This window comes from Coregonus clupeaformis, chromosome 3 (assembly GCF_020615455.1).
Source record: "Coregonus clupeaformis isolate EN_2021a chromosome 3, ASM2061545v1, whole genome shotgun sequence".
Classification (NCBI taxonomy): Eukaryota; Metazoa; Chordata; class Actinopteri; order Salmoniformes; family Salmonidae; genus Coregonus; species Coregonus clupeaformis.
This window is the reverse complement of record NC_059194.1, coordinates 29,203,550-29,224,298: the sequence shown is the minus strand read 5'-3', so window position 1 is coordinate 29,224,298 and position 20,749 is coordinate 29,203,550. Positions and strand designations below refer to the sequence as shown.

The following is a 20,749-nucleotide window of genomic DNA, read 5'->3' as shown; positions in this document are numbered from 1 at the left end:
TGACATTAGCAAGCTATGCAATATGCAAGCTAATCATCCTTACCTCAGGCTAACTGACATTAGCATACTATGCAATATGCAAGCTAATCATCCTCACCTCAAGCTAACTGACATTAGCATGCTATGCAGCATGCAAGCTAATCGTCCTTACCTCAAGCTAACTGACATTAGCATGCTATGCAATGTGCAAGTTAATCATCCGTACCTCAGGCTAACTGACATTATCATGCTTTAGCTAACACACAGCTCCCAGGGCTACATCTGGATCACTCAGACATGCATGCTAGCTGCACACATCATCAGCTTATGTTACTGACTCTAAATGATTCATGATCTTTCTGCAGAGTTTGATAGTTTTAATAGGTCTTTAAACATCAGTCGGATGTGGATATTATTGGAGTGTTTAAGAGGGTGACGTATGTTGGAGATGTGTGTGTTCTGCCTTGAGTATTTTTCTCAGTAAGTGAGCACTAGAGAAGAAACGTGGTGTGTGTGTGTGTATGTGTGTGTGTGCGTGTGTGCTGGTGATGAGACACACACACCCTCTCTGTTTATCCCCACACACATATCCCCCCAACACACATCCACACTAACAAGCAAAGTATCACACTCCTCTCCGTTGTTTTGCAGAATTTCTACAAGGACATCAACCGTGAAGGGATGTACATCAGGTGACACTTTATGCAACAATAACATATTATTATTTCAATTGTAAATATGTTTCATAACTCTACTTACACAACCACTCTACTTTCATATTTATTTAACTAGAGAGTTTGAGTGTAGAGTGTTTCTGTATATGTATGTCTATCCGTGGTGTGGGACTGGGTAGGCTACATGCGCTGGGAGAGAATGTGACGTTGTGTGTGTGTGTGTGGTGTGTGTGTGTGTATGTATGTATGTGTGTGTATAATCTGACAAGGTATTATCTCAATCCTGCTGAATTAATGTCAAAATCCAGAGGATCAGGCCCTCCACTCACAGCAACATGTGCACTTATTTTAGGAGAGAGAGACAGGGATGGAGAGAGAGAGGGAGAGAGGGAGAGTGAGAGAGAGAGCGAGAGAGAGAGAGAGAGAGAGAGAGAGAGAGAGAGAGAGAGAGAGAGAGAGAGAGAGAGAGAGAGAGAGAGAGAGAGAGAGAGAACTGAGAGGTGTGGAACTGAAAGAGGGATGGAGGTAGAGGGAGGGAAGATGGGAGAGATTGAGAGAAAGTGAAGGGCAGAGAGAGACAGAAAATGAGAGGAGAGTGGTTAATAAAAAAACTAGAAGAGGAGATGATAAAGACGAAGGCGTAATCCAAAAGGAGAAATGTACAGTGCATTCGGAAAGTATTCCGACCCCTTCCCTTTATAAAAATGTTGTTACATTACAGCCTTATTCTAAAATTGATTAAATAAAAAATTTTCCTCATCAATCTACACACAATACCCCATAATGACAAAGCGAAAACAGGTTTTTATACATTTTTACAAATGAATAAAAAAATAACTAATACAAACCTTATTTGCATAAGTATTCAGACCCTTTGCTATGAGACTCGAAATTGAGCTCAGGTGGATCCTGTTTCCATTGAGTCCATCTGTGGTAAATTCAATTGATTGGACATGATTTGGAAAGGCACACACCTGTCTATATAAGGTCCCACAGTTGACAGTGCACATCAGAGCAAAAAACAAGCCATAAGGTCGAAGGAATTGTCCGTAGAGCTCCAAAACAGGATTGGGTCGAGGCACAGATCTGGGGAAGGGTACCGAAACATTTCTGCAGCGTTAAAGGTCACCAAGAACACAGTTGCCTCCATCATTCTTAAATTAAAGAAGTTTGGAACCACCGAGACTTTTCCTAGAGCTGGCCGCGCGGCCAAACTGAGCAATCGGGGGAGAAGGTCCTTGGTCAGGGAGGTGACCAAGAACCTGATGGTCACTCTGACAGAGCTCCAGAGTTCCACTGAGGACATGGGAGAACCTTCCAGAAGGACAACCATCTCTGCAGCACTCCACCAATCAGGCCTTTATGGTAGAGTGGCCAGATGGAAGCCACTCCTCAGTAAAAGGCACATGACAGCCCGCTTGGAGTTTGCCAAAAGGCACCTAAAGACTCTCAGACCATGAGAAACAAGATTCTCTGGTCTGATGAAACCACGATTGAACTCTTTGGCCTGAATGACAAGCGTCACGTCTGCATGTTACCTGGCACCATTCCTACGGTGAACCATGGTGGTGGCAGCATCATGCTGTGGGGATGTTTTTCAGTGGCAGGGACTGGGAGACTAGTCAGGATCAAGGGAAAGCTGAACGGAGCAAAGTACAGAGAGATCCAAGATGAAAACCTGCGCCAGGGCGCTCAGCACCTCAGACTGGGGAAAAGGTTTACCTTCCAACAGGACAACGACCCTAAGCACACACAATGCATGAGCCAAGACAACGCAGGGACAAGTCTCTGAATTTCCTTGAGTTGCCCAGCCAGAGCCCGGACTTGAGACCTGAAAATAGCTGTGCAGCGACGCTCCCCATCCAACCTGACAGAGCTTGAGAGGATCTGCAGAGAAGAATGGGAGAAACTCCCCAAATACAGGTGTGCCAAGCTTGTAGTGTCATACCCAAGAAGACTTGAGGCTGTAATCACTGCCAAAGGTGCTTCAACAAAATACTGAGTAAAGGGTCTGAATAGTTATGTAAATGTGTTATTTCCATTTTTTGTGTTTTATAAATTTGCAACAATTTCAAAAAACCTGTTTTTGCTTTGTCATTATGGGGTATTGTGTGTAGATTGATGAGGGGGGGGGATAATTGAATCCATTTCAGAATAAGGCTGTAACGTAACAAATTGTGGAAAGAGTCAAGGGGTCTGAATACTTTCCAAATGCAGAAGTAGGGAGAAATTGAAGTTAAGCTAATGAAAGATACACTGCTTTTCTCTGTTGGAAACCTAGAATGTTAAAAACCCTTAAAATCCCACATTTGACAGAATCTGAAAAAGTTACCGATGTATCTGCTGAGAATGAGTGACAGGGTGGGTTAGAATTGAGAGAGAGAGAGAGAGAGAGAGAGAACAGAAAGAGAGAGCTAACAGAAAGAGAGAGCTAACAGTGAGAGATAACATAGAGGGAGAGAACAGAGAGAAAGTGGGAGAAAGAGAGAGATACAAAGGGCGACATAGAGAGACACAGAAAGAGACACAGAGCGAGACACAGAGAGAGACACAGAGAGAGACACAGAGAGAGACACAGAGAGAGACACAGAGAGAGACACAGAGAGAGACAGATAAATAAGAGGAAAAGAGAGGAGAGAGAGAGAACACAGAGAGACTAAAAAAGGAAGATAAATAGAACTAGAAAGAGTGTGGAACTGAAAGAGGGATGGAGGTAGAGGGAGGGGAGATGGGAGAGATTGAGAGAAAGTGAAGGGCAGACTGATAAAAAAGGAAGATAAATAGAACTAGAAAGAGTGTGGAACTGAAAGAAGGATGGAGGTAGAGGGAGGGGAGATGGGAGAGATTGAGAGAAAGTCAAGGGCAGACTGATAAAAAAGGAAGATAAATAGAACTAGAAAGAGAGGTAAAAGGGAGACCTAGGGTTGAGGCCAGCTGCATAGTGAGGGCAGACTGATGTTTTTTGTCCCTGAGGGCACATTAAAGCTCCATGTGTTCTGCCCACTAAGTTCCACAGTGTTCACATCAGACTGTGACATGTACAGGTCAAGCGATAACAATCACGCAACAGATTGGCTACCTGTATCACAGAATGTAGGACAAGTCACTGAGTTGTCTAGGCAACACAGACATCTAGTGGACAATGGTATACATTACAGTTTAATGTGTATTAACCTGTGTGTGTGTGTGTGTGTGTGTGTTATAGATACCTCTACAAGCTGAGAGACCTTCACATGACTGTGGAAAACTACACAGAGGCTGCATACACCCTGTTGCTTCACTCTCGCCTGCTCAAGGTACACACCAACACGGACGCACGCGCGTGCATACACCCACACACACACACACATTGACATTCACTTGTAATTTTATTTGGCCCTCTGAGAAGAAGAAAAAAGGACTGTAAAGCACATAAAGGAATGTAAATCACCAGGAACTCAGCTTAAAGTGATTTTAATTGAGGAATTCTGTTCCCAAGTATTCCCACGCATTAACATAGAAGAATATGTTAATGTATCCAAATGTAATCAAGGTTTGAAATGATTCTGTTTTTGTCAAATACTATATCTGTTTGGGCTTCTTGCGGTCAATTTTCAACTATGCTCCGACCCCCCAACCATCCACTCAAGAAAAAATCGTCCTGCGGCTGAATGTAATTGGGGACCCCTGTCCTATAGCCTTCACAATCCTGTTTATAGCCTGTCCTTCCACTCTGATTGTTTAATCTGTGCCCCCTCTCTTTCTCTTTCTCTACCCCCTCCATCCCTCCCTAAATCCCTCCTCCCTCTCCCTCTCCCCTCCCCCTCTCAGTGGTCCGAGGACCAGGGCAGTCCCCAGTTTGAGGTGCGTTTAGGCTGTCAGACCCAGCGACAGCAGAAGGAGGCCCTCTATGAAAACACCATCGGATACTTCGACAAGGGCAAGGTCAGGAGCAGAGTCGGCTATCTTGATTGTGTATAGTGTCTTTGCTGGATAGATAGATGTATTGGAGTTGGACATATTCTCTGCGCTCTCTGTTCACTGTATGTGATGTTGCAGAGTTGGTGATTTTGTATATTATGTACTCTCTGCTCTCTGTAGAAGTGATGGAGTTGGTTATTTTGTAGACCCTCTCTTCTCTCCATGGGTGTATTGGTAATCTTCCATCTCTCTGTGTTGTGTAGATGTGGGAGGAAGCCATCACTCTGTGTAAGGAGCTGGCTGACCAGTATGAGATGGAAGTGTTTGACTACGAGCTGCTCAGCCAGAGCCTGGTAAGACACACACCACACAGTGTTCTGTCCTATACCATATATGAATATGTTTTGTCAGCAAGCTGCCTTCATCAGCATTTCTTCTTGATTTCTAACACCCTTCACAGGACCCCAAAACTTTTCCTCTATTCTCTTGACTTCTCCTCTCCTTCATCCGAAAGTACATCACATTTGGAGTGGCTGTTCGATACATTCCTCTCCTCCGCTTCTCCTCTTGTCATTTTTATTTTCTCTCGCCTCCCAAGAGTCTCACTCACTCAAACAAAAAGAGCATGTATAGTATTTCTCCATCCATCGCTCCGTTGCCTGAGAGACAGTCTTATCTGCTCCTCTGAATGATGTCCTTGTGCAAAAATCTGCCCTTGGATTTTGTCCTTTTATCTTTTCTCCCATATTTCACTGTTGAAAAACAAGACTTTGCTGAGTGTGTCATTTGTCTCGCTATAGCTGTAGCTTTATCATATATCTCCTACACACTCTCTGTCTGTCTCTCCTACACACTCTCTGTCTGTCTCTCCTACACACTCTCTGTCTGTCTCTCCTACACACTCTCTGTCTGTCTCTCCTACCCACTCTCTGTCTGTCTCTCCTACACACTCTGTCTGTCTCTCCTACACACTCTCTGTCTGTCTCTCCTACACACTCTGTCTGTCTCTCCTACACACTCTCTGTCTGTCTCTCCTACACACTCTCTGTCTGTCTCTCCTACACACTCTGTCTGTCTCTCCTACACACTCTCTGTCTGTCTCTCCTACACACTTTCTGTCTGTCTCTCCTACACACTCTCTGTCTGTCTCTCCTACACACTCTCTGTCTGTCTCTCCTACACACTCTGTCTGTCTCTCCTACACACTCTCTGTCTGTCTCTCCTACACACTTTCTGTCTGTCTCTCCTACACACTCTCTGTCTGTCTCTCCTACACACTCTCTGTCTGTCTCTCCTACACACTCTCTGTCTGTCTCTCCTACCCACTCTCTGTCTGTCTCTCCTACACACTCTGTCTGTCTCTCCTACACACTCTCTGTCTGTCTCTCCTACACACTCTGTCTGTCTCTCCTACACACTCTCTGTCTGTCTCTCATACACACTCTCTGTCTGTCTCTCCTACACACTCTGTCTGTCTCTCCTACACACTCTGTCTGTCTCTCCTACACACTCTCTGTCTGTCTCTCCTACACACTTTCTGTCTGTCTCTCCTACACACTCTCTGTCTGTCTCTCCTACACACTCTCTGTCTGTCTCTCCTACACACTCTCTGTCTGTCTCTCCTACACACTCTCTGTCTGTCTCTCCTACACACTCTCTGTCTGTCTCTCCTACACTCTCTGTCTGTCTCTCCTACACACTCTCTGTCTGTCTCTCCTACACACTCTCTGTCTGTCTCTCCTACACACTCTCTGTCTGTCTCTCCTACCCACTCTCTGTCTGTCTCTCCTACACACTCTCTGTCTGTCTCTCCTACACACTCTCTGTCTGTCTCTCCTACACACTCTGTCTCCTACACTCTCTGTCTGTCTCTCCTACACACTCTCTGTCTGTCTCTCCTACACACTCTCTGTCTTTCTCTCTTCCCCTCTCCCGTTCTCTTTCTCCCACCCTACCCCCTAACCCTCTCTCCCCCCTCTATCTCTCCCACCCCTACTACCTCTATCTCCCCCAACATCCTCTCTCTCTCCCTACCTTTCTTCTCTCTCCCCCTCCTCTGCCTCTCTATCCAATTCTCTCTCTCTCTCTCTCTCTCTCTCTCTCTCTCTCTCTCTCTCTCTCTCTCTCTCTCTCTCTCTCTCTCCCCTCTCTCTCTCCTCTCTCTCTCTCTCTCTCTCTCTCTCTCTCTCTCTCTCTCTCTCTCTCTCTCTCTCTCTCTCTCTCTCTCTCTCTCTCTCTCTCTCTCTCTCTCTCTCTCTCTCTCTCTCTCTGTAGAAGCAGCAGGCTAAGTTCTATGAGAACATTATGACGATCCTGAGGCCCAAGCCAGACTACTTTGCTGTGGGCTACTATGGACAGGGTTACCCTCCCTTCCTCAGGGTATGTCTAAGCATCTGCATAACCTTGTATTCACAATGTCTAATTTTAGCTCCACATGAAATGTGAAAGAGCTTGTATCTACATGATTTTGGGCTGGTCAATAATGGTTTATTACCCTTATGAAATAAACAACAGTTTGTCAGTCCACAAGAGGAAGCAATATCAAAATCGTATTAAAAGAATGCAGTCTTATGTAGTGGTTATGACTGTTCATAACCCCCTTGTGACTGTGTATAACTGTTTATAACCTCAGAACAAGGTGTTTATCCACCGGGGGAAGGAGTACGAGCGTAGAGAAGACTTCCAGAACGAGTTGATGAGTCAGTTCCCCAGCGCTGTCCGTCTCAATATCACCACCATGCCTGGAGATGACGTCAGACTCTCCCCTTTGCAGTGTATCCTTATGTACATACACACAATGTACACACACACACACTCAGTCTTTAGTTCAGTGGGCTAACATTGTCCTGAGTCACATGGACCACCATGGTTTTATAGTCACACACGTGAACACGAAGACATTTCACTTCATCTATGATTGTGTTGTAGTGATGTTGCCTTCCTGACCGGGTTGTCTCAGACATCCAGTGTTTCACTGTCCAGCCTGTCCTGGAGATCCCATCTCGCTTGAAGAGCAAACCTGTCCCTGACCAGATCATCAAGTCAGTCCCTCTGCCCTCGACCTCTATCTCTATCTAACAAAGATCACTGTTTTAAACTCCTCTTTCTGTCCCCCTCTGTCTTTACTGTAGTGTGTGTGTGTGTGTGTGTGTGTGTGTGTGTGTGTGTGTGTGTGTGTGTTGTAGCTTCTACAAGTCCAACTACGTGCAGCGTTTCCAGTACTCCAGACCAGTGAGGAGAGGCCCAGTGGATCCCAGCAATGAGTTTGTAGTAAGTGTCTGACCGGATCCCTAACTGTACTGAATAATGAATGTAACATATGACAGGTCCAATACACGATCACACCAGGACATTTTTCATTTTGTATCTACAGTGAGGGAAAAAAGTATTTGATCCTCTGCTGATTTTGTACGTTTGCCCACTGACAAAGACATGATCAGTCCATAATTTTAATGGTAGGTTTATTTGAACAGTGAGAGACAGAATAACAACAAAAAAATCCAGAAAAACGCATGTCAAAAATGTTATAAATTGATTTGCATTTTAATGAGGGAAATAAGTATTTGACCCCTCTGCAAAACATGACTAAGTACTTGGTGGCAAAACCCTTGTTGGCAATCACAGAGGTCAGACGTTTCTTGTAGTTGGCTACCAGGTTTGTGTCACGGTTTACTAAGCCAGAACCCAGAAGCAGACCAGGACAAGGTAAGTGGTGTCAAAGGTGAGTGTTTATTTAACTGATCCACGGGTGATGTTGAATAATCCAGGGAACAGAGCGGGCGGCGTGGATGAGTTGTAGAGGGTGCAGTGGTTGGTCCAATGATGGCTCGGCAGCCGCCGACCATCAGGCAGAGGTTGGGTGAAGGTTCCGGACGAGTGACTGTAGGGAGAACAAAACGGAGGTAAGCATACAACAAGCAAACAAGGTGCAAAACAACAAAACTAATGCTCTAAGCTCTAGGACTGATCCGCTGATAAACATACTGTTCATGGCTAACAATCCGGCAGGGAATGGATGTCAGGTCAGAGCTTATGAAGGTGATGATCAGGGCCAGGTGTGCAGATTGCTGATGGAATGCAGGTGTGGAAATCAGGAGAGCTCCCGCCTAGCAACGTAGCCCGGCAACCAGGCAGGGAGCGTTCCAGAACCCTCGGAAACTGGAGATCCCGAGCAGAAAAACTAATACACAGACAGGAACCGACTCAGACTGCCGGAATCGTTACAGTACCCCCCCTCCGGCGACGCCACCGGGCGGACTCCCCGGAGCGCCAGGATGGAGGCGGTAGAAGTCACGAATGAGGTCAGCATCTAGGATCTGTCGCCGCGGAATCCAACTCCTCTCTTCAGGACCATACCCCTCCCAGTCCACGAGATACTGGAAACCCCGGCCCCGCCGTCTGGAATCCAGTGATGCGTCGCACCGTGTAGGCAGGACCACCTCCGATCATCCGAGGAGGAGGAGGAGGGAGGCGGAGGAGGCAACAGAGGACTGAGGAAAACAGGCTTGAGGCAGGAGACATGAAAGGTGGGATGGACTCTGAGCGTCCTCGGTAGTTTGAGTCGAACTGCCACCGGATTGATCACCTTCTCCACCACAAACGGACCAATGAACTCGGTAACAACTTCCTAGACTCAGTCCGTAAAGGAAGATCCCGTGTAGGCCAACCAGACCCTATCTCCGATGGTATAGGTGGGAGCGGGGATCCGGCGACGATTCGCCTGGAGCTGATACCGGTCCGAAACTCTAAGGAGTGCCTTTCTGGCCCGATGCCAGGTCCGGTGGTAACGGCGAATATGGGCCTGAACAGAGGGCACTGAGAGCTCCTTCTCCTGAGAAGGGAACAAGGGAGGTTGGTAGCCATACAGGCACTGGAAGGGAGACATCCCAGTGGCAGATGTAGGGAGAGTATTGTGGGCATACTCAACCCAAGGCAACTGAGACCCAGGAGGTGGGGTTGGAAGAGACAAGGCAGCGTAGCGTGGATTCCATCTTCTGGTTGGCTCTCTCCGCCTGACCATTAGATTGGGGGTGAAAACCAGATGTGAGACTGACTGTAGCTCCAATGGCCAAACAGAAGGACTTCCAGACAGCAGAGGTAAACTGAGGGCCACGGTCGGGAAACGATATCACTGGGCAAACCGTGGACCCTGAAAACCTCCCCTAACCAGGATCTCGGACGTCTCCGAGGCAGAGGGAAGCTTGGCAATTGGCACAAAGTGGCGAACTTGCTGAATCTGTCCACGAGTAGTCAGAGCGACCGTGTTCCCCTCAGAAGAGGGCAACCCAGTGACAAAGTCCAGGGGCCAGATGCGACCATGGTCGCGGGAATAGGAAGGGGGTGAAGTAGTCCAGAGCTGGGCCGATTGGTACTCTTATTCTGCGCGACACACTGGACAGGCAGCAACAAAACCCCCGAGTATCCTCGGCCATGGCAGGCCACCAAAAAGCGTCTGCGAAGAAACGCCATCGTCCGAGCCACGCCAGGGTGACAAGCCATCTTGCTGGCGTGGGACCATTTGAGGACAGCAGGACGAACCGACTCAGGCACAAACAACCGACCGGGTGGACCGTTACGGGACCGGGCTGCGTCGAAGGGGCCGCCATCACCTCCTCTCAATCTTCCACATAACTGCTCCCACAACGCAGTTCGGGGGAGAATTGTCTCGGTCTTGGACCCACTCTCTTCCGTCTTGGAGAACATCCGGGACAAGGCGTCCGCCTTGCCGTTCTTAGATCCAGGTCGGAACGTCAGGGAAAAATTGAATGCGTCCGAAAAACAACGCCCACCTGGCCTGACGGGAGTTGAGAGGCGTCTAGCCGATTGCACGTAAGCAAGATTCTTGTGGTCAGTCCAGACAATAAACGGTTGCTCCGCCTCCAACCAGTGGCGCCACTCCTCCAAGGCAAGTTTCACCGCAGAAGCTCCCGGTTGCCCACATCGTAGTTCCTCTCCGCAGGCGAAAGGCGACGAGTAGTAGGCGCAGGGATGGAGTTTACTGTCCGTGGAGCATCGCTGCGACAGGATGGCGCCAACTCCCACATCAGACGCGTCCACTTCAACGGCGAACTGACGGGCCGTGTCGGTTTAGAGAGAATCGGTGCGTTGGTGAATCGTCTCTTCAAATCCAGAAACGCTCGATCCGCCTCCGGATTCCACTTGAAGGTCCTGATACTGGAAGTCAAGGCAGTTAACGGAGGCGGCCACACGGCTGTAATCCCGGATGAATCTGCGGTAGAAATTCGCAAACCCCAAAAATCTCTGGAGCTGCAATCTCGTGCCGGGCTGGGCCCATTCCAGAACCGCTCTAACCTTCTCCTGGTCCATCCTAATCTCTCCCTGGAGATGATGTACCCGAGAAAGGATGTCGTGTGGGCGTGAAACTTCGCACTTCTCGGCCTTCACGAACAGGCGATTCTCCAACAATCGCTGCAGAACCTGCCGGACATGCTGGACGTGGTCGGAAGGTTCCTTCGAGGAAGATCAGAATGTCATCCAGGTAAACAAACACAAAGAGACCGATCATATCTCTCAGGACGTCGTTCACCATACTCTGGAATACCGCTGGAGCATTGGTCAGTCCAAACGGCATCACCTGATACTCGAAGTGACCCATCGGTGTATTGAAACCCGTCAACCACTCGTCCCCCTCTCTGATCCGGGACCTGATACGCATTGCGTAGGGTCTAGTTTGGTGAACACCGTAGCACCCTGTAAGAGAGTCGAAGGCAGAGCTCATCAAGGGCAGGGGGATACTTGTTCTTGACCGTGATGTCATTCAACCCCCGATAATCAATACACGGTCGAAGAGAGCCATCCTTCTTACCCACAAAGAAGAATCCTGCCCCAGGGGGTGATGACGAGGGACGAACGAGACCAGCAGCTAGGGACTCCTTGATGTAGGTCTCCAAAGCCTCACGTTCAGGTCGGGAGATGCTGTATAACCTTCCCTTGGGGCAGACAGCTCCAGGGAACAGGTTGATGGCACAATCCTTATGGTCGGTGGGGAGGGAGTGACAGAGCCTTCTGCTTACTGAACACTTCCCCCAAATCGTGATATGTCTCGGGAACCAGGGACAAATCTGGGGGTTTAGCCTCAATCACCTGACTGGGAACCGAATGGGGACAGGCAGTCTTGGAGACAGTTAGCATGACAATCAAGGCTCCAACTCGTTACCTTGCCCGTCACCCAATCGAACGTGGGATTGTGTTCCTTCAGCCAGGGGTATCCAAGGACCAGAGGAACATGGGAAGACGGCAGAATGAAGAATGAAATCATCTCAGAATGATTCCCCGACAACAGCATCTTAACCCGGTTCAGTCCTCATCGTGATACGTGCCAGACTACTGCCGTTCAGAGTGGTACGCTTCAATGGCTTCCGGCAATTGCTCCTTGGAAAGCCCCAGCTGTTCCACCAACTCGGCATCAAGAAAGCTTCCATCGGCACCTGAATCGATAAAAGCGTTAATCGCTAAGCTCTGATTCCTGTTCATAAGGGTAGCCGGGAAACGGGGTCTGACAGAGGTATTGAGAGGTCGAAACTGGCTCGCTAAAAGTCCTCCCAACTTTAGCGAGCCGCGCAGATTTGACGACCACCGGGAACAGGTGGCGAGGTAATGTCCCGAACCACCACAGTAGAGGCAACAGTTAGTCCTACGTCTGAGTTGGCGTTCCTCCTTGGTTAACCCGTGCCGCCCTACTTGCATTGGTTCAGAATCGGGGAGACAGGACCTCTCCACTAATCCTGTGTGGTGGACGATGATCGACGTATTCTGGTCCAATCACCGACCCGACTGGAACCTGAGAAGCTGATCGATTGGACGGAACCCATTGCTTCTCCCTCCTTCGCTCTCGGACTCGATTATCCACCCCGAATAGACAAGGCTACCAAGCTGTCCAGGTCACTAGGCTCCGGATAGGAGATCAACTCATCCTTGAGCTGCTCCGACAGACCCTGGTAAAAGGCCGCTTGCAGAGACTCCTCATTCCACCCACTCTCCACAGCCAACGTCTTGAACTCGATCACGAAGTCGGCCACGCTGCGAGTTCCTTGGCGAAGCGAAAACAGGCGCCTAGCTGCGTCCCTCCCTCGGACGGAATGGTCGAAGAGCTTCTCATCTCGGCCGTGAACCCCTGGTATGAAGCCATGCAGGGTCCTGTCGTTCCCCAAACGGCTGAAGCCCACTCAGCGCTCGACCACGCAGCAACTCAATCACAAAGGCTATCCTAGCCTTGTCTGTGGCATAAGAGTAGGGCTGTAGATCGAACACTAACCCACACTGCATAAGGAAAGAAACGGCATCTTCCCAGCTCCCCTCATATTTATCCGGCGTCGGAACCTTGGGCTCACGGAAGGACACAGCTCCAGAAGCGGCAGGCGAGATGGGTGAAACCGGTAGTGGATCCTCCACCGGAAACTTGCGCTGGTTCTGGACCTCCGTCAGACCGGTAGAAAGGTTCGAACTGCTAACGCGATCTCCTGTAGCTCCGTGCTATGATGGCCCAACATCTTCTCCTGATGGGAAATGGCATGGCGAACAGAGTCCAGGTCCGCTGGGTTCATACTGGCCGGATCGTTCTGTCACGGTTTACTAAGCCAGAACCCAGAAGCAGACCAGGACAAGGTAAGTGGTGTCAAAGGTGAGTGTTTATTTAACTGATCCACGGGTGATGTTGAATAATCCAGGGAACAGAGCGGGCGGCGTGGATGAGTTGTAGAGGGTGCAGTGGTTGGTCCAATGATGGCTCGGCAGCCGCCGACCATCAGGCAGAGGTTGGGTGAAGGTTCCGGACAAGTGACTGTAGGGAGAACAAAACGGAGGTAAGCATACAACAAGCAAACAAGGTGCAAAACAACAAAACTAATGCTCTAAGCTCTAGGACTGATCCGCTGATAAACATACTGTTCATGGCTAACGATCCGGCAGGGAATGGATGTCAGGTCAGAGCTTATGAAGGTGATGATCAGGGCCAGGTGTGCAGATTGCTGATGGAATGCAGGTGTGGAAATCAGGAGAGCTCCCGCCTAGCAACGTAGCCCGGCAACCAGGCAGGGAGCGTTCCAGAACCCTCGGGAAACTGGAGATCCCGAGCAGAAAAACTAATACACAGACAGGAACCGACTCAGACTGCCGGAATCGTTACAGTTTGCACACATTTCAGGAGGGATTTTGTTCCACTCCTCTTTGCAGATCTTCTCCAAGTCATTAACGTTTCGAGGGTGACGTTTGGCAACTCGAACCTTCAGCTCCCTCCACAGATTTTCTATGGGATTAAGGTCTGGAGACTGGCTAGGCCACTCCAGGACCTTAATGTGCTTCTTCTTGAGCCACTCCTTTGTTGCCTTGGCCGTGTGTTTTGGGTCATTGTCATGCTGCAATACCCATCCACGACCCATTTTCAATGCCCTGGCTGAGGGAAGGAGGTTCTCACCCAAGATTTGACGGTACATGGCCCCGTCCATCGTCCCTTTGATGCGGTGAAGTTGTCCTGTCCCCTTAGCAGAAAAACACCCCCAAAGCATAATGTTTCCACCTCCATGTTTGACGGTGGGGATGGTGTTCTTGGGGTCATAGGCAGTATTCCTCCTCCTCCAAACACGGCGAGTTGAGTTGATGCCAAAGAGCTCGATTTTGGTCTCATCTGACCACAACACTTTCACCCAGTTCTCCTCTGAATCATTCAGATGTTCATTGGCAAACTTCAGACGGCCCTGTATATGTGCTTTCTTGAGCAGGGGGACCTTGCGGGCGCTGCAGGATTTCAGTCCTTCACGGCGTAGTGTGTTAAAAATTGTTTTCTTGGTGACTATGGTCCCAGCTGCCTTGAGATCATTGACAAGATCCTCCCGTGTAGTTCTGGGCTGATTCCTCACCGTTCTCATGATCATTGCAACTCCATGAGGTGAGATCTTGCATGAAGCACCAGGCTGAGGGAGATTGACAGTTATTTTGTGTTTCTTCAATTTGCGAATAATCGCACCAACTGTTGTCACCTCCTCACCAAGCTGCTTGGCGATGGTCTTGTAGCCCATTCCAGCCTTGTGTAGGTCTACAATCTTGTCCCTGACATCCTTGGAGAGCTCTTTGGTCTTGGCCATGGTGGAGAGTTTGGAATCTGATTGATTGATTTTTTTAAGAGTGTGCTCCTAATCTCAGCTCGTTACCTGTATAAAAGACACCTGGGAGCCAGAAATCTTTCTGATTGAGAGGGGGTCAAATACTTATTTCCCTCATTAAAATGCAAATCAAGTTATAACATTTTTGACATGCGTTTTTCTGGATTTTGTTGTTGTTATTCTGTCTCTCATTGTTCAAATAAACCTACCATTAACATTATAGACTGATCATGTCTTTGTCAGTGGGCAAATGTACAAAATCAGCAGGGGATCAAATACTTTTTTCCTTCACTGTATCTCTCCCATGGTCTCTCTCTCTCTCTCTCTCTCTCTCTCTCTCTCTCTCTCTCTCTCTCTCTCTCTCTCTCTCTCTCTCTCTCTCTCTCTCTCTCTCTCTCTCTCTCTCTCTCTCTCTTTATCTCTCTCTCTCTCTCTGTATCTCACTTTCTTTATGTCTGTCTCCTCCTCTCTTCCTCTTCCTAGTCCATGTGGATTGAGCGCACCACGTTCACCACAGTGTATAAACTCCCTGGGATCCTGCGCTGGTTTGAGGCCACAGACATGAAACATGTAAGTGTGTCTGTTTCTCTCTCTCTCTCTCTCTCTCTCTCTCTCTCTCTCTCTCTCTCTCTCTCTCTCTCTCTCTCTCTCTCTCTCTCTCTCTCTCTCTCTCTCTCTCTCTCTCTCTCTCTGCCAACCTGTTTGCCTGTTTACCATTCTCTATCTCTCACTGCCGGTGAGCACTTTTCTCTGCAATGGCTAGCATAACTGTTTATGGGCCTGAAACTGTTTATTTTTTTATTTTATTAGGCATAATCTTATAATAGTTTAGTTACAACACCCCTTTCGTTTCTCTCTCTCTCTCTCTCTCTCTCTCTCTCTCTCTCTCTCTCTCTCTCTCTCTCTCTCTCTCTCTCTCTCTCTCTCTTTCACTCTCTCTCTCTCTCTCTCTCTCTCTCTCTGTCAGACCACCATCAGTCCTCTGGAGAATGCCATAGAGACCATGCAGAGCACCAATGACAAGATCCTCACCCTGATCAACCAATACCAGGCCGACGACGCCCTTCCTATCAACCCTCTCTCCATGCTGCTCAACGGCATTGTGGACCCCGCCGTCATGGGGGGCTTCGCCAAGTACGAGAAGGTCAGAGTTCGTCCATCCAGCCAAACCTACCTGCATGCCTCAACCCCATCCCAGGACTGTGTCATCTATAAAAGTACAGCATATTTCTATCCCTCTCCTCTCTACAGGCTTTCTTCACTGAGGAGTACAACTTGCAACACCCAGAGGACAGAGATAAACTGGATCGCCTGAAAGACCTCATCGCATGGCAGGTACTGTACGCACACACACACACACACACACATACACACACAGGCACGTGCACCGACACATGTACAAGCATACACACAAACACTTGTTTACGTCTCTTGTAGATCCCGTTGCTGGGTGGAGGAATCTCTCTACATGGGAAGAGAGTGACAGACGACCTACGACCTTTCCACGAGCGCATGGAGGAGTGCTTCAAGCATATGAGGAAGAAGGTGGAGAAGGAGTATGGAGTGAGGGAGCTGGTAAGAGAAAGAGTGAAATGGAAGGAGAAAAGGAGAGTGTTTGTGTGAGGCCTGATAGGCTAGCTGAAGGGAGATAGTATCTGGGGCAGAGGATAATTTCTATCTGAAAAAATATTTTATGAAAAGAGCTGTAGGAATGATACTAGCTTAACTCCTGTTTGTGAAAAGCATTGTATTAACTCTCTCTTTATCGCTCTCTTTCATCCAACTTCCCCTTTGATCTTTTGTCTCATTTTTCTCCATCCCTCTCTTTTCCCTCTTTGCCATGCCTCGTTCATAGCCGGATATGGATGAGAGGAAGTCAACTCGTCCACGCTCTGTCCTTCGCTCCTTCCGTCAGTCCATCATCTCCATCTCTTCCCTACAGGGGTCTGAGTGTGGGACCCCCACCAAGCCTTACCCAGACAGGTAACACACACTCACAAACACACACACACTCACATTTTAAATACTTTATTTGAAGCCGCCAATCAAAATGACATTAAAAAAGGATCCAAACATTTCAAAGGTCCCTGTATGCATGACACTCAAGGGTACAGAAAGCATCTCCTTCTCCAAACAGCTAGGCTGCCCACGACAGCTGAAACAGAGCAGTACCTAGCCAACTGCTTCGCCCTAGTTTTTGTCAGGCCCGCAATCTGGAGTCCATGCACTGCAAGCCTGTGTACGTGGCCGAGACTGCCAAATATCAGTGCCATCAGCTTGCACCTACACTCGAGGCTGTCCAAGCGTGCCACGAGGGGCTGGTATGTAAGAAACTTGTCGGCAAAGGCCTGCTCCATGTAGCCATCAAATGAGCAACCCACTTTCAAAATGAGCACCTCCCCCTGGCCTCCCCCCACAACAGCAACATTTGGCGTATTTGGCACACAGGAAAACACATTATCATCAAACCAGCTTCCTCTTACACAAGAATGTTTATGGAGGTGTGCTGTTGGTGAGACTACCTGTCTCACCTCGCTGACTATCAGGTCGACAAGGTGATCGTGTCTAGCAATGTACAAATCCTTGTATAAACAGCAACCATTCCCAATATGGGAAACAGACTCACAGACACACACACACACACAGATGCAAATCCACACACATGGATGCAAACATGCAACCATACTGTATACACAAACACACACCTTACCCCCCTCTCTCTCCCTCTTCTTTCTCCCCCCACCCTCCCTCCCCAGTGGTCTCCCTGATACGGCGGCCCCCCAGACCCCCACCCTGCAGCGCTCCAGTGGCAGTGTGAGCATGGGGGACGAGGGAGGGGCAGAGGGGGAGGTGAAACTCCGGAACTCCAAGAAGAGAAGGAAAAGGAGCAGCATGATCTTCATCCCAGAGGAGAGAGACAGGACCAACACACTGGACAGCAAACGGGTGAGAGAGAGTGAGAGAGAGAGAGAGAGGGAGGAGGGGGAGAAAGGGAGAGAGAGAGACAGGTGGAGAGGGGGAGAAAGAGAGAGAGACAGGTGGAGAGGGGGAGAAAGAGAGAGAGACAGGTAGAGAGGGGGAGAGAGAGAGAGAGACAGGTGGAGAGGGGGAGGGAGAGAGAGAGAGAGAGAGAGAGAGAGAGAGAGAGAGAGAGAGAGAGAGAGAGAGAGAGAGAGAGAGAGAGAGAGAGAGAGAGAGAGAGAGAGAGAGAGAGAGAGAAAAGGTAGGGAGAGAGAGAGGATGTTGGGGGAGATAGAAGCCGATAAGTGCAATGTTGTTTTACAGGGTCAGCCACTGTTTCAAAGAAAACCTTTCAAAACAAAGAGGAAAAAACAGGAGAGTATTTGGACATCAGTAGAGGGGAGGACCATCCTCTTCAGTGAATTTCATTTAAATAATTGATTAAAACACACTATTTTGTAAAGAAGGTCTACAGTAGCCTCAAGAGCACTCTGTAGGGTAGCGACATGGTGTATTCGGAGGACAGCAAGCTTCCGTCCTCCTCTGGGTACATTGACTTCAATACAAAAGCTAGGATGCTCATGGTTCTCACCCCCTTCCATAGACTAACACAGTAATTATAACAACTTCCGGAGGACGTCCTCCAACATACCAGAGTAAAAAAAAAGCTTAATTCAATTGTTGCCAGCACTACAGTTACAGTCACCAATGCTCTGGATAACATGAAAACAGCCTAACCAGCACTGCTAGGGTGAGTAAAATGGTCAGAGTGAGGTGTTCTCTCATTTGTGTCTGGAAGTAGCTAGCAAGCTAGCCAATGTTAGCCAGTTAGCTTGGGTGCGTGTTAGCCAGTTACCATTGTGAGGTCAGAACGCTCGGATCAACCCTACTCCTCCACCAGAGCGTCCAGTGTGCGCTCTGAATGCTCAGAGACCAAAACGCTCTGAATTTATGAACAGACAATCTGACAATCTGACAATGCTCTGAATTTACGAACGCCCAGAGCAAACTCTGAGTGCACTCTGGCACTCCAGATTGAATTGACGATGTGGGCTGTGTGTAGCAGTTTGGCTTGGAAATCTTTTTTCGTCTGGTCACATACAGCTGATGTGTTGTGCATTGAAGTCCACAAGCGAAGGGAAGAGGTGAGAGGAGGAGAGTGCATAGATGCGAGAAGGAATAGAATGTGGCTGTGTGTTTACGCGTGATCAGGGGTATATTCATTCCGCCGATTCTGTTGTAAAACGTTTCTTAAACGGAAGCAAATGGAACAAAACGGGGATAAACATACCTGAATTTGTCCAATACAAATTTGTCTCTCAACCTGTGTGCTCTTACGCTGTAAACTTTAATTCATAGTCTAGGTTGTAGCAACCTCATGATGGTTATAGGGAAAATGTGAGTATCATGTAGTAGCCTAAACCTATCGCTGTTACATTAAACTGGGTGAATGGAATATGAATAACAGTCATCCAATATGCTGTATAGAAATAAGGCCATGCTCATTTTTGAAAATATCGTCCTCCCTCATCTTAAACAGCACTGACTGCCACTGTTGGACATGCCTGTAAACTCCTGCTGCATAACAGTATCAGTGAGACGCTGCTCTCTGTCTCCCTCTAGCTGTCCAAGAAGCAGGAGTTCCGCAGTGACACCAATCTGTCTGAACCTGGCTGTCAAAGAAATGTCTTTCTCACCAACGCCAACTCCAGATCTCTGCCTGCTATTACAGGTACAACACACAAACACACACACACACATGCACACACACACACACACACACACACACACACACACACACACACACACACACACACACACGCACACTCCCTCACACACACACCCTCTCCCTGTCCGCAGGTCTGTCTCTGTCTGTGGCCAATGGTAGTGAGGAAGCGGAGTCAGCCCGGTCCAGAAGGGACAGTAAGAGCATGTCTGTGTGTCTTCCTGGAGACCGCACCGCTGACAGACGCTCCAAAGGGGTCATCAACCTGCTCTTCGGGACCAAGGTACACACACACACACACACACACACACACACACTCAACAACAATTAGGTACATTGTGTGTTCTATCGAAAGGGATGTATGTTTATGTTTGTTCCAACAGAGCATCAAGTCTGAGCAACAGGACAACAAGTCGTCTACTGATCCAAGCAACAAGAAAGCCAGTCATTTCTAACAGCCATCCATCATACATGATGTACCCTCAGTGCCTTTTAACCTGCTCTGCTTTGAATGCCAGTTAACACCAGGGGCTATTCCCTTGCTAGAAACTCCTCTTTGGAAAGAGCTATCTGATCTGCTCTTTTTTTAATAAAGTTTTAAAGACTTGTTTGCGCTCACACAGGCACACGCACACAATGAGTGCGAGATGGAGGGAAATGGAGAGAGAGACAGACAGATTCTCTGAAGAAATTCTGCCGAGCATGCTTTTAAACTTCTGCTCTCATATATTTTATAATAATTTCAAATGAGAACATTTTCATTGACTGTCCTTCTCTAATAATGGTGTTAGCAAGCATTCAATTTATGAAACAATGAATAAAGAAATATCAGAATCAATTTCCCCACCGATGTTTGACAGAGTTGGTTTTTCACTGCAGTCAATGACCAAAAGCGCCCTCTGTGGCCTCATGGGTGGAATAATATTAAACATTTTCATAATTTCATAATAAAGACAAAAATACAGTGTTTGTATGTCAAACAGTTTTGTTATAACTCAGTCTTCTGTGATGTATATAACATGTAATATTGGGATGGAAACTAAAAATGTAATACATTTCAACTCTATATCTGACAAGGTACAGGTGTCTTCTTTTTTTAAGCCCATAACTATGTGTGTGAGGTGTATACTTTTGTATCAAAGTAGATTTGTTTAAGACTACCAAGATTCACTCTGTGTGACCCTGATTTAGCCCACTGCAGTAGAAGGTTAATGTGACTTTAGAACATAATGGATGAACTAATTGAGGTTATGGATAATGTCCCAAAGCACTTTCATTAAGAGCCAATGGTCAAAAGATCATGCCTTTATTGCAGCAAACAGTAAAACACAATTACAATAGGACTGTCATGTACTGTAAATTACATACATAACCAAGATCAAATCCAGAAC

The 20,749-nt window shown here is 47.9% G+C and overlaps 1 protein-coding gene across 1 annotated transcript in view; it reads left to right on the top strand.

The window, feature by feature from the left end:
• The window catches only part of LOC121544127 (dedicator of cytokinesis protein 2-like), a 180,323-nt gene extending 160,131 nt beyond the window's left edge, over positions 1-20,192 (top strand). The window contains exons 35-51 of the mRNA XM_041854116.2: positions 631-671; positions 3,859-3,949; positions 4,464-4,577; positions 4,817-4,906; positions 6,828-6,932; positions 7,186-7,327; positions 7,513-7,594; positions 7,739-7,823; positions 15,155-15,241; positions 15,639-15,815; positions 15,923-16,006; positions 16,109-16,246; positions 16,527-16,654; positions 17,428-17,617; positions 19,256-19,364; positions 19,493-19,641; positions 19,742-20,192. Coding sequence (XP_041710050.2) covers positions 631-671; positions 3,859-3,949; positions 4,464-4,577; positions 4,817-4,906; positions 6,828-6,932; positions 7,186-7,327; positions 7,513-7,594; positions 7,739-7,823; positions 15,155-15,241; positions 15,639-15,815; positions 15,923-16,006; positions 16,109-16,246; positions 16,527-16,654; positions 17,428-17,617; positions 19,256-19,364; positions 19,493-19,641; positions 19,742-19,813 — 1,884 coding nt within the window. The 3' untranslated portion in view covers positions 19,814-20,192. The remainder of the gene's footprint in view (positions 1-630; positions 672-3,858; positions 3,950-4,463; positions 4,578-4,816; positions 4,907-6,827; positions 6,933-7,185; positions 7,328-7,512; positions 7,595-7,738; positions 7,824-15,154; positions 15,242-15,638; positions 15,816-15,922; positions 16,007-16,108; positions 16,247-16,526; positions 16,655-17,427; positions 17,618-19,255; positions 19,365-19,492; positions 19,642-19,741) is intronic.
• Positions 20,193-20,749: the final 557 nt, after the last annotated feature.